Raw genomic sequence first — 12760 nt, 5'->3', positions numbered from 1 at the left:
TTCAAGGCCAGCCTGGTCTCCATAGCAAATCCAGGCCAACTGGGGCTACAGGGAGACCCTGTCCCCCGAAAAAATTTTAAAGGGTTATTTGACATGTATGCATGTGTACCTGCATGGGTTGATGTGCGCCATGTAAGAGCAGGTGCCCTCAGAGGCCAGTAGAGAGTATTGGATCCCCTGGAACTGGAGTTACACCATGTGATTGCTGGGAACCAAAGTGGGGTTCTTTGCAAGAGCAGCTAGTGCGTGTACCCACTGAGCCAGTCCTATTTTAACACTTTTACAGTTACATTTTAAATCCTTATATAATTCCCTACATGATAGCCTCAATTTTACCTCTTGGCTTTTCAGAAGAAGTTTGTAGATGGGTTTTAACATTAACCCTGTTCATAAGACCTGTAAGAATGAGCTTATGAGTTACAATTTGTATCTGCTTGATGCTTAATTTTATGTTCTAAAAAGATTCTAAGCCTGAAGATGTCTTGCTCAAGCAGACAGATCAGGTGTGCCTTTTAAAATTGCACCATGATTCAGTGCCTAGAACTTCAAAATAATAGGTGTGAAATAGTTACTAGTTACAAATGGTGGAAAAATTGTAAGTGGAGGAAAATAGGAAAAATAGGGCTGAGAGAGCCTTGGGAATTTGCTGTTTGCAATGGGAAGAAAGATGTGACTTAGCATATAAATGAGCACAGCAATCTGAGACCTTTTTGTGAAAAGCTGCAGGGTATTTAGCCTGCCATGTGAATTACAGACCATGGTTTTGAGAAGAAAGTGCTAAGGGTCTGGGAGATGGTTCAGTAAGTAAAACACTTGCCATTTAAAGCACTTACCAAGCAAGCTTGAAGACCTGAGTTTGGCCCCTGGAACTGATGTAAAATAAAGGTGAAAGGAGAGGGTCTGGAGAGATGGCTCAGCTGGTAGGGGAACATACTGTTCTTGCAGAGGACCCGAGTTCAGTCCCCAGCACCCAAGTGACTCATAACTGCCTGAGACTCCAGCGCCAGGCAATCTGACCCCTCTGGCCTCTACAGGCACCTGTACTCAAGTGCACATACTCCCCACAGACACAAAAACATACACATAATTAAATTTTAAGTTTTATAAAGATAGATAGGGGGACTGGAGAGATGGTTCACTGGTTTAGGGTGCTTGCTCTTCCAAGGACCAGAGTTCAGTTCCTAGCATCCATGTGAGGCAGCTCACAACTGCCTGTAACTACAGTTCAAGTGCATCTGAACACGTGGCATGCACCCACACAGACACAGGAATAAAAATAAATTTAAAACAATAAATAAGGGGCTGGAGAGAGGACTCCAGGTAAAGAGCACTGGCCATTCTTGCAGAGGACCTAGGTTCAGTTCCCAGCATCCACATGGCAGCTAACAAGAATCTATAACTCCAGTTCCTGGGGATCCAATGCCCTCTTCTGGCCTCTGCAGGCATTGCATGACAGTTGTGCTTATATTTGTGCAAGCAAAATACGCATACATAAAAAGGACAGAAGAAGACTAACTCCACAAAGTTGTCCCCTGATCTCCACATACACATCACACACACACACACACACACACACATACACACACACACACACAACAATAAATAATTTTGAAGGTGCCAAGCCAAGTGTAGAGATGGATTTCAGAGGTGGAAGCAAGAGGATCAGGAGTTCAAGGATAGTGATAGCCACATAGTAAATTGTAAGGCCAGCCTGGGCTACATGAGATTTTTTTTTTTTTTTTTAAACAGGGTCTTCCTATAACACCAGCTGGCCTGGAACTCACTATATAGACCAAGCTGGCCTTGAACTCACAGAGATCTGCCTGCCTTTGCCTTCCAAGTGCTAGGACTGCAGGCATGCACCACCATGCTTGGTGCATGAGATTCTTTTTTTTTTTTTTTTTGAGACCCTGCTTCAAAAAGACAAAAAAAAAAAAAAACCCACCAAACAAATGGGACTGGAGAGATGGGTCAGTGGTTAAGAGCACTTGCTGTTCTTCCAGAGATTCTCAGCACCTATATTAGGCAACTCACAACCTCCTGTAGCTCCAGCTCCAGATGATCTGACACCCCTCTGGCCTCCACACATGTACACAGACACACACATAAATAAAATATAAATAAACAATAACTAAATGCTGGTCCTAGTGGTACAGGACTGTAAGTCTAAGTCTCTAGCTGAGCAAGGCAGGGTGTGAAGTACACGGCTTGCCTGGGCTGCAGAGTGAGTTCAAGGCCAGCCCAGTAAATGACAGAAGCCCCTGTCTGGAGGGAATGAGGAATACTAGTGATATCAACTGGTACTTAAAATTAAAGATAACACACTAACATGGAAAAAAGACATCAGATGGTTTTGCAGGAGTGGGGGGGTGATAAGGTCTCTGCTTCAGTCGCCCAAGTGCTGAGATTACAAGTATGTACCACCATGCTTGGTCCTGAGCACATATTTATATTCTTCCTCTTCCAAAGGCCTCACTACAATTAAGGATATCAACGAGTGGGACCGGAGGAGGGAAAAGCATAAGTCAATAAAGATAACAGGAAGGGGCCACTGGTGGTCAAGAGATTTCAAGAAATTTCTGGAAAGCACTGAGTATATGGACACATAGTGATCAGCATGAAAAGCAGAGGATGCTGCTTCCTGGAACAGTGGCCTGATGCCAGTGCAGGACATGCAACAGGACCACAGAAACTACCCTGAAGGAGGGACAGATGGGGCTGAGCTGACGGTCTAGTGATCTCATCTACTCTTAGACTGCCGGGTGGCAGGCAGCATGGTATGTATGCTTATGCAACTCCATCTTCTTAGCCCAAGGGTTCAGAGGACCTGGGTTTATTCCCATTCCCAATGGTGGCTAACAACCATCCATTAACCCTAGTTCCAGGGGATCCAATGCCCTCTTCTGAGCTCTCCTGTACTATACACATGTAGTGCACTTTCATACATGCAGGCAAACCACTTACATTAAAAAAAAAATTAAATTTTTACATAAAATTGGCTATCCAATATAAAATAAATAGCAAGTAAAATAAAGTTAGGAAAAAAGAAATGAGGGCTGGAGAGATGATTTAGTGGTTAAGAGCACTGGTTGCTTCTGTAGGACTGGAGTTCAGTTCCCAGTACTCACATCAGGTGGCTCACAACCACCTGTAACTCTAGCTCCAGGAGATCCAATGCCCTCTCTAGCCTCTGTGGGTATCCACAAGCATGTGCACATATATAGAAACATAAATAATAAAAATAAGTATTATTTTTTAAAAAACAAATGCCATTCGGTGACACTGACTTTTAAAATCTGAGTGCTTTTAATAGATTTTTTTATTACAATGGTAACCGCAAACTGTTAAAAGATTTTCTATGATTACATCACAGCAATGATTAGGACAAAGGCGGCAAGCTAAAAGTCAAATGAATTATTATAATTAATTATGTACAGCTTACAGGCATTTTTCTTTTTAGTTTTTTGAGACAGGGCCTTATTGTGCAGTCCAGGCTGACCTAAAACTCACTATATAAATCAGGCTGACCTCCGCTCCTCAATGGAATTACAGGTATGTGCCATGGTGCCTGGATCAGACATTTTTCTTCAGACAAACAGTGCTGGTGTTCATCCACTGAAATCTAGACAAGCTGGTGCCACCCTGGTACCAACTAGAAGCAAAAAAAAAATCTTAAAATTCCTGTGATCTTGAAGGTCTTGTCTAAGCTTTAGAGAGCCTTTGTTTTTCTTTTGGCCACTAGATTTTTCAGGAAAAATTCACCTATTTATGGAAAAAAAATATATCAACATCAATTTAAAGTAAATTATAGCACAACTACTAGTTCAGAAGTGAACTTCCCTTATAGACTTGGCAGTTCCCTCTTCTCAAACCTCAAAGGCATTATTTTCCTAATCTAAGTGTTCCCGATCTTTGGCATTTCTCCCCGTTGTTTTTTTTTTTTTAATGTGTATGAGTGTATTGCCTGCATGTATGTAAGTGCACCCGTGTGATGCAGTGCTCAGAGAGGTCAGAAGAGGGTGTCAGATTCCCCTGGAACAGGAGTTATAGATAGTTGATAGCCACCATGTGGGTGCTGGGATTCAAACTCCAGTCCTCTGCAAGAGCAGCCAGTGCTCTTAACTGCTGAGCCAACTCTCCAGCCCACATTCCATTGTTTTTATTTTTTAAAAAAAAAATTTTTTTGTCTTTTTAAGACAGGGTCTCCCTGTAGCCCCAGCTGTCCTGGAACTCACTATGTAGACCAGGCTGGCCTCGAACTCACAAAGATCTGCCTGCCTCTGCCTCCCAAGTGCTGGGATTAAAGGCATACGCCACCACGCCCTGCTGTTTTTATTAAAAAATTTTATCACTACCCTCTCAACTATTATTCTTTCCACTAACCGAATATTATGCAAGATGGCCTATTGTATCTGCAAGTCTGCTTCTGCAAGTTCATTCCACTGTGGGGTTATCTATTCCTCATCACTGACAAAGTACTGCTGTTGGCAAAACTCACTTCAGAGAGCAATTCTGCCACATTATTAGCCGGGATCTGATGTTTATAAAGCAGACCTCGTTGCAGCTGAGCACTCATCTGATGGAATCTCTATGGCTTACAACCCCTCTAGGGAAGTCAGAACTCTTGTCCTCATCTCTGAACCCTGTCTACACCACAAGCTAATTGCTCTGAGGGGCGTGCTCCCTTTTCAGTCCATTACAGCTCCATTTAGTCTAGCACTACTCCAGTACAGCTCAGTGCTTATTGGTGGTGCACAGCACTGGAGGCTTGATTTTATGAGGAGTCAGATTAGCTCCTCTCTGTCATCTTACATGTACAAGCAGAATTGCAATGACCATATCTAAACACAATCATCAAGAATCCCAAGACTCTTAACCTAGCCAAGTAATCTGTGCTGCTCAATACCTTGTCTAAATCTGGCAGACACAGAACCAGCATTATATGACTGGAACCTATCATCTGAGTCTAATGCTCCACATATCAGAATTTAATATTTAGTAGTTATTTTAGAAAACACTAAAAGGTTCCTAACTAATTTCATTACAAATGTTAGAAAATTTCCTTGAAAAAATAAAATCTCCTTTTAAATACTCCTCTACTATAACCCTCTAGAAGCTGATATCGGATCAGGCCTCTGTATGTATTTCAGCTTGCTGGTAAGTAGCCCTGCTTAAAGGTTAATGATTTCTAGTTTCTAAAAGTCTTCAGTGCTAAACCAAATTCTTGAAGTTTTTGTTCTTGTTTAATATATTTTAATAAATTCTTTGAGAATTTTATACTTACGTACATTGTATTTTGATCATATTCATCCCCACTCCCCTAACTCCTCCCAGATTCAACCCTCCCATTTCATGTCCTTTTTTTTTTCCCTTTTTTTCTTTTTTTAATATATATAAACCACAGAGTCCACATTCTCTGGTTTTACAATTGGGATAAACTTTTAGTGAAAACATTTTACATTTAGCCAGGCATGGTGGTACACACCTTTGGTCCCAGCACTCAGGAGGCAGAGGCAGGCAGATCTCTTTGAGTTCAAGGCCAGCTGGTCTACACAGTGAGTTCCAGGCCAGTTGGGGCTACAGGTTGTTTTGGTCTCAAAAACAAAACAAAATAAAACAAAACAACCTTAAATTTATTTCCTTTTCATTTTTTGAGACAAGAGTCTCATGAAGCCCAGGCTAGTCTCAAACTCATACTGCCTAGCTGATGCTCCCTGATGCTCCTTACATCCTTCTCCCAAGTGCTAGACTTACAAGCATATAACCGCCATAACCCAGCTTCCTTAAAGTTTTCTTTGTAGGAACACTGAATATCACTAATACTTAAACGCTGATTTTTCCAAACAGAATTATGCTTAAATTAAATATTCCTATGATTCAGACCTCAGTATATATGGCAATCATTTAAAGGGCCACTAATAGCAATAACATGTTTTATACATATTCAAAAATACCAAGCTTACTCATTACAATTGTTAAATCCAACTGACAGGGAAAACATCTTTTAAATTAAGACAGGCTTTATAAGGCTGGCCCTCCTTTCTTTCCTAGCCTCCTAGGTGCTGGGATTATAGGCATGCACTACCAAGACTGACTCAAATGACTTTTTTTTTCCCTTCTCTTGTGGTACTGGGAAATGAACCCAGGACCCCATGCATGCTGGGTTAGTACTTTACCATTGAACTATTTTCCTAGCCCTCAATTTTTCATCCCTGGAAAATGCTTTTATTTTCAGTATTTTCATAAAATCAAAAAATATTTTCATAAAATCGAAAAAATAGCTTAATTCCAAAACTGAAAAACTGCATTGTAGTTAGTAAAACCACTCAAAATTTGTTTAGGGAAAAAATGTTCTTACAGATTTTTTTCCTTTTACCTCTATGGAGTAAAATATAAAGAAACTGGCCAGGCGTGGTAGTGCATGCTTTTAGTCCCAGCACTCGGATCTCTGTGAGTTCAAGTCTAGCCTGGTCTACATAGTGAGTTCCAGGCCAGCTGATGCTTCAAGGAGACCCTATCTCAAAAAGACCAAAATAAAATAAAATAAAATGAAGAAATTAACAGCGGAAAAAAAGCAATGCTATTAAATGTCAAAGCTTGAACTGATCTGAAATTGGCAGTCCAGAGATGAAGCTGGCATCATTTTCAAACGAATATACATTTTTTCAGAAAACTATATTACATGCTTGGTATGCTTTGTCATTTCTGAATAATCTACTACTGAAATCCACATATGGAAAACTGAATATACTGATTATTTCTATTTTCATCAAAATGGATGAGATATCAAAATCAGGGAGGAATTTGTTTAAGAAATAAATGAGGTTTAAGAGAAACAGCTCTTTAATATGACCCCTATGGAGCAAAGCTCTAAAGGATATTCTAAAAAAAAAAAAAAAAAGCATCTTTTTATGATAAAAGAAATCACAACTCACAACTACTGTAATTTGCCCTAGAGTTTTGGTAGCTTGGGGTAGAAAGTAACGAGAAAATTAATGGCCTAAACAGAACCATCCCTGCAGCCTAACTTACCTGCTTTATATGAAGAACGCACCAAAGGGCCACTTGCAGTGTAATGAAATCCAAGTTCATTTCCTACCTTTTCCCAGTATTTGAACTTCGCAGGAGTAATATATTCTTCAACCTAATGTAAATCATCAGTTCAGATCAGATCCCAGAATTCTGTCTCAAGTCCATACTCGTATTTTCAGCAGGGTTCTATATTAATCCAGGCCTCTCTCACTCCCTGATCATTTCTGTGTTCCTGGTCCTCTATTAGGGCATCACTATAGGGACTCTAGTAAAGAGGGGAACATCACTTTGTACGAATTAACTATTTCAAAGGACAGTGAAAGAAAATGAGCGTATAGGTATACTTAATATTTTTTCCTTCATTCATGAATTGGTAGAAGCATAAACTGGTCATGCTGGTAAGAGTCTTTGTGTGCATGTGTGCATGAGGGTGCTCACACATGTGCGCATGTGTATGTGAGTAGGCCAGAGGACAACCTTGGCTGTTGTTCCTCAGGTGTTTTCCATCTTCTTTTTGACATAGCACCTCTCACTGGCCTCAACTTGCCAAGTAGCTGACCAGCAAGGCCCAAGGGATTCACCGGTCTCTGCCTTCCCAGTGGTGGGATTACAGCACATGCCATCATGCCTGGTTTTTGTTGTTTGATTTTTAGGGCATGGTCTCATGGTAGTACTGGCTGGCCTAGAACTTGCTATATAGACCAGACTGGCCTTAAACTCACAGAGATCCTCCTGCCTCTGCCTCCCAAGTGCTGGGATTGAAGCACCACCATGCTCAGTCAAACTTTTCTTTTTCAAAAAAAAATGCTTTATTATTTTTATTTTTTTATGTGTATAAGTATATTGCCTATAAGTATATAAGTGTACCGTATCATGTAATGTATGCAAGGACAGAAGAAGGTGTTGGATTTCCTGGAACTGGAATTACAGAAGGTTGTTAGCTGTCACATGGATGCTGGAAACCGAGCCCAGGTCCTCTGCAAGAGCAATCAGTGTTCTTAACCACTTAGCCCTTTCCAGCCCCTTAAACTTTTTTTAAAAATGTGGGTTCTGGTGCTTAAAATCAGGTCCTCAAGCATTTTCGTGTCTCTCCAGTCCCCCATAAGATCCTTGTCTTATTGATCCTTGTCTTATTGAGACAGGGTTTCCCTATAGCCCCAGCTGGCCTGGAACTTGCTACGTAGACCAGGCTGGCTTTGAACTCACAGAGATCCACCTCTGCCTCCCAAGTGCTGAGATCAAAGGCCTGGCCCAAATTCTTGATGAGATTCTTATTTGTTTGTTTGTTTGTTTATTGAGAGCAAGATTATTTTTATTAATTTGTTTGCTTATTTATTTTTTGTGGTTTTGTTTTTGAGACAGAAGTTCCAGTAGCCTCAGATGGCCTGGAACTCCCTAAGTAGACAAAGCTGGCCTCAATCTCACAGAGATCACCTGCCTTAGTCTCCCAAGCACTAGGATTAAAGACATGCGTCACCACCTCCTTATGAAGCAGAACTCATATTCATCTGGTATCTTGTCTTATACTTGGTATTGCAGCTGGCATGTGACTGTTTCAGATTGAACCTAGGGCTTCATACATGCTAGGTGAGTGCTCGCCCACTGAGCTACAGCTACAGTCTGCTATTGACACATGGTACCTACTCAACACAATTTTCTTGAGTGAATAAACACTCCATTATAGAAACAGAAAACTGGCTTCCATTTCTTACAACACCTTTGGTTTTCAGACAACTCTAAAATAAGTCACACCAAAGTCACACTTTGGAGCACCAAATGACAGTGAGTACAACGTCTCAACTTTTGCTTATTTTTCTGTATGTTCACTTGACTTTTACAATCTGGGTAGCAATAAGAACCAGTGTAGCTGCTTTACATAGATAATAAAATGGAAACTTATACACACACAGAACATTATACTAAAAAGTCAGCAGTCTCTTATCTTTACCTGTATACAACGAAGAATTGATTCAAATTACTAAGAAACATTTGGCAATTCAAGATGTCTGTACCTTAAGGTGGCGCTTTGTTGGCTGCATATACTGTCCTAAAGTTAAACAGTCCACACCAGCTTCACGAAGTGCTGCAAAAAGCACAAATTCCACTAGAGGTGTTTTACAATGTTAAAATTACAGGTCTAAGTATAGTTTTCATGAGGAATACTTCCTAACAGTGTGCTGTAATTGTCACCACAGGAAAGTAAACCTATCTGTTCAAAGATGTTATGAGGAGAATTGAAAACATAGAAATGATTAACACAGTCTTGAGAGGCAGGGAGATAAAGATAAATACCTTTAATGCTATTTATAAGCACTAAAATATGAGCAGAAGGTTTCTAGAGCAGGTGGCTGTTGGATATAACAAGCTAAGGGAGGCCACTCTTGAGATAACCAGGCCCACCCCTAGGTGTGTCTTTCCTCTCCCTCAGTGTGTCCATATTAACCTCTGTACTTAAACCCATGTTAAAAATCTCTTCCCCTCTTTTTGAGACAGGATCTCCCTGTAGCCCCAGCTGGTCTGGAACTATGTAGACCAGGCTGGCCTTGAACCCAGAGAGATCTGCCTGCCTCTGCCTCCCAAGTGCTGGGATTAAAGGCATGTGCCAACAATGTACCCAGCTTAAAAATCTAACTCCAGCTCTGTCTTAAAAAAAAGTGAATGAACAGTATAGCAAAAGGACAAACACCTGTCTAAGCCAAGATGCTGGATCAGGCTCTCAGTGTAGAAGACATGCTCTGAGGCATGCCATTTGACCTATGACATATCACAATCTTTCAGTACTGTTGTACTTCATAGGCAAGCAATCCACTACTACAAGCAAATCCATAGCCCCAGAATCTTCTTTATTCATTAGTGCCTGGTACCTGACTGGCTCTCAAAACCAGTCCAATGACAGAATGAGAAAAATGGACAAAATTATGTGTTCAGCCGGGTGTGGTGGTGTATGTCTTTAATCCCAGTACTTGGGAGGCAGAGGCAGGAGGATCTCTGTGAGTTCAAGGCCAGCTTGGTCTACATAGTGAGTTGCAGGACAGCTGGGGCTACAGGAAGACCGTGTCTCAAAAAGACCCCCTCAAAAAAAAAATTATGTTTTCATTGAAGAATAGGCAAGGAACAAAGTGGGAGTCCCCGGCTTCTCACTGTCATTTACTCTGGGACTACAGAAGAAGCATCAATTTAACAGGCTCTTCAGAGTTCCTATTATTCAAAGTAAATGGGAAAGGTTCCCTACTTTTCAGTTTCTTTACCTTTCATTGTTGCATAGACTTGCTCGTCGGTCTCACCAAGGCCCAACATTATTGATGTTTTAGAAACAACATCAGGCTGAGCCTTCTTGGCATGTTTCAGTACATGAAGAGACTGCTCAAAATTGGCCCGGGGATCACGAACCTTCCTGGAAAACAGGGCTTCTCTCAGTAACAAAAACCACAAGTTCAACAAAGTATGTTGTTATATAAGCAAGCTGCAAGACTAGAAAAGTACACTCTAGAATATATGGTTCACTGGGTATACTTTTAGTCCCAGCACCTGGAAGGCAGAAGCAAGGAGAGCCCTGAGAGATTGAGACCAGACTGGTTTACAGAGCCAGTTCTAGTCTAGCTAGGACTACAGGGAGACCCTGCCTCAAAAAACCTGAACAACAACAACAAAAAAATATGGTTCCACATAGTAATTAAGCATATGATATGATGCTAACACTTGTGCACAGAGGCTTATTAATTTAGGAAGAAAAATTAGGATTCACTGGGATCCCTAATTTGGTAACTTTTAAGGCCTTTCAGGCTTGGACACAGAAAACCAGAATAGGTCACTTATTTTACACATTGAGATATCAGAATTATGATGCTCGAAATTATAATGACTCATAGGGGGAGCAGAAGACAGACAGGCCCACGCCAAAGACAAAACCTACCCTGAAGGGCATTTCAGAAGCTCAACCTTTCATGTGCGTTTTCTTTCTAAAGATTAAGCTGCCCTCTGCTGGTGAACACACAACACTGCCATCTCAGAGGAAAAGAAATGAAGGATTCTGAAATTTTCACTGGAAAAGATCATGTGTCTGAAGTGAAACCAGGGAGACTAGCCCCCACTGCTGGTGAGAGCACAGCAGGGCTCTCACAGGCTGGGTGGTGCCTTTCAACAAAAGCCAAACCACTGTGGCTGATATAGGAAGAAAGGCAAAGAGCTAGAAATAACTAATGTAAACCTAGCACTTAGTTGAATTTTAATGCACCTTTGTTTTCAGTAAATGATTTTTTTTTTTTAAATCAGAACTAAGCCTGTGTGTGGTGGCCCATGCCTTTGATCCCAGAGCAGGAGGCCTACATATCGAGCCCCAGGCCAGCTGGGACTACAGGGAGAGCCTGCCTCAAAAAACAAAACACAACAAAAACCCCACCAAAAAAAAAAAAAAAAATAGAAACTAGAAGAAAAAATGTATGAATTTAAAAATGACCACATCAGGCCTGCTGCCAAGCCTGATGACTTACTTGAGTTTGATCCCTGAGACCCACATTGTGGAAGAGAGAGAACTGACTCCCATAAGTCTTCCTCCAAACTCCACATATGCAAGATATGGCATGCACATGTACACACACACACACACACAAAAATAAATAAATAAATAAATAAATAAACCTAATTTAAAAAAAAAGAAGGGGATGGAGAGATGGCTCAGCAGTTAAGAGCACTGACAGCTCTTGAAGAGGACCCAGGTTCAAGCCCCAGCACCCACATGGCAGCTAACAACGATCTGTAACTCCAGTTCGGGGGACTCCAATACCTTCTTCTGACCTCCTCGGGCACTGCATGACACGCATGCATTTACATACATGCAGGCAATACACTCATACACCTAAAATAAAAATAATAAAATATTTTTTTGAAAAAAGGTTATGTGTGGTGGCTCAGGCCTTTAATCACAGCACTCAGCAAGTAGTGATTTCTGTGAACTGGAGACCAGCCTAGTTAACAGAGCAAGTTCCAGGCCAACTGGGGCCACATAGTAAGACCCTGTCTCAAAACAAGAACAAAACCAATTAAAGTAACTTTTAAAAAAGACAATAAAATTACTACTGTTTTTGAAACAGGCCATGCTGGCCTTGAACTCAAAATCCTCTTGACTCAGCCTCCTGACTGCTAGGATTATAGGTATATGCCATCACACTTAGAAAGTCATTACTTTAATAAAAAAAATTTTTTTAGGCCAGGCATAGTGGCACATGCCTTAAATTCCAGCACTGTGACTTCAAGGTCAGCCTGGTCTACATGGTGCGTTTAGGCCAGCTGGGGCTACAGGGAGACCCTATCTCAGAAAGACAATTTTTTTTTTCCAATTGTTTACTTATTGTGCATGTGCATGCACATGCATGAGCCACAGCGCACTGTGGAGGCCAGAAGACAGCTTGCTGGAGTTGGTTCTCTCCTTCCAGGAAGTGGGTCCCAGGGATTGAACTCATGTTGTCAGGCTTGGTGGTAAACAAACACCTTTACCTGCTGAACCATCTAGCTAGGCCAGAGTTACTACTTTTAAAAGTACTTCTCTGCTGAATTTAAGCCATGCTCTCGATGTTTATGAAGCAGTAGAAATGCTCATTACTGTTTACTATAACTTCTTTTAGGTTCTTGACAAAGATCAATGTAGAGTAGCTAATAAGATCACAGCTAAAGCCGGGTATGGTGGCGCATGCCTGTAGTCCCAGCACTTGGGAGGCAGAGGCAGGTGGAT

At 41.2% G+C, this 12760-nt stretch overlaps 1 protein-coding gene across 6 annotated transcripts in view; it reads right to left on the bottom strand.

Moving 5' to 3' along the window:
* Positions 1-3283: 3283 nt before the first annotated feature.
* The window catches only part of Lias (lipoic acid synthetase), a 21478-nt gene continuing 12001 nt past the window's right edge, over positions 3284-12760 (bottom strand). For 4 of the 6 annotated variants that reach the window (XM_029563578.1, XM_008833239.3, XM_017798199.2 and 1 more), the window contains 4 exons: positions 10281-10426; positions 9045-9115; positions 7033-7144; positions 3284-3762 (listed from right to left, as the gene is read on the bottom strand). In XM_029563578.1, the coding sequence (XP_029419438.1) occupies positions 3710-3762; positions 7033-7144; positions 9045-9115; positions 10281-10426 (382 nt within the window). In that variant the 3' untranslated portion in view covers positions 3284-3709. Of the gene's footprint in view, positions 3763-7032; positions 7145-9044; positions 9116-10280; positions 10427-12760 lie in introns of those variants that run through there. The other 2 variants (XM_008833240.3, XR_607273.2) reach the window with 2 other exon arrangements.

Source organism: Nannospalax galili, unplaced genomic scaffold, assembly GCF_000622305.1.
Source record: "Nannospalax galili isolate Female #2095 unplaced genomic scaffold, S.galili_v1.0 scaffold236, whole genome shotgun sequence".
NCBI classification, from domain to species: Eukaryota; Metazoa; Chordata; class Mammalia; order Rodentia; family Spalacidae; genus Nannospalax; species Nannospalax galili.
The sequence above is the reverse complement of the archived record's forward strand: the minus strand, read 5'-3'. Positions and strand labels throughout refer to the sequence as shown.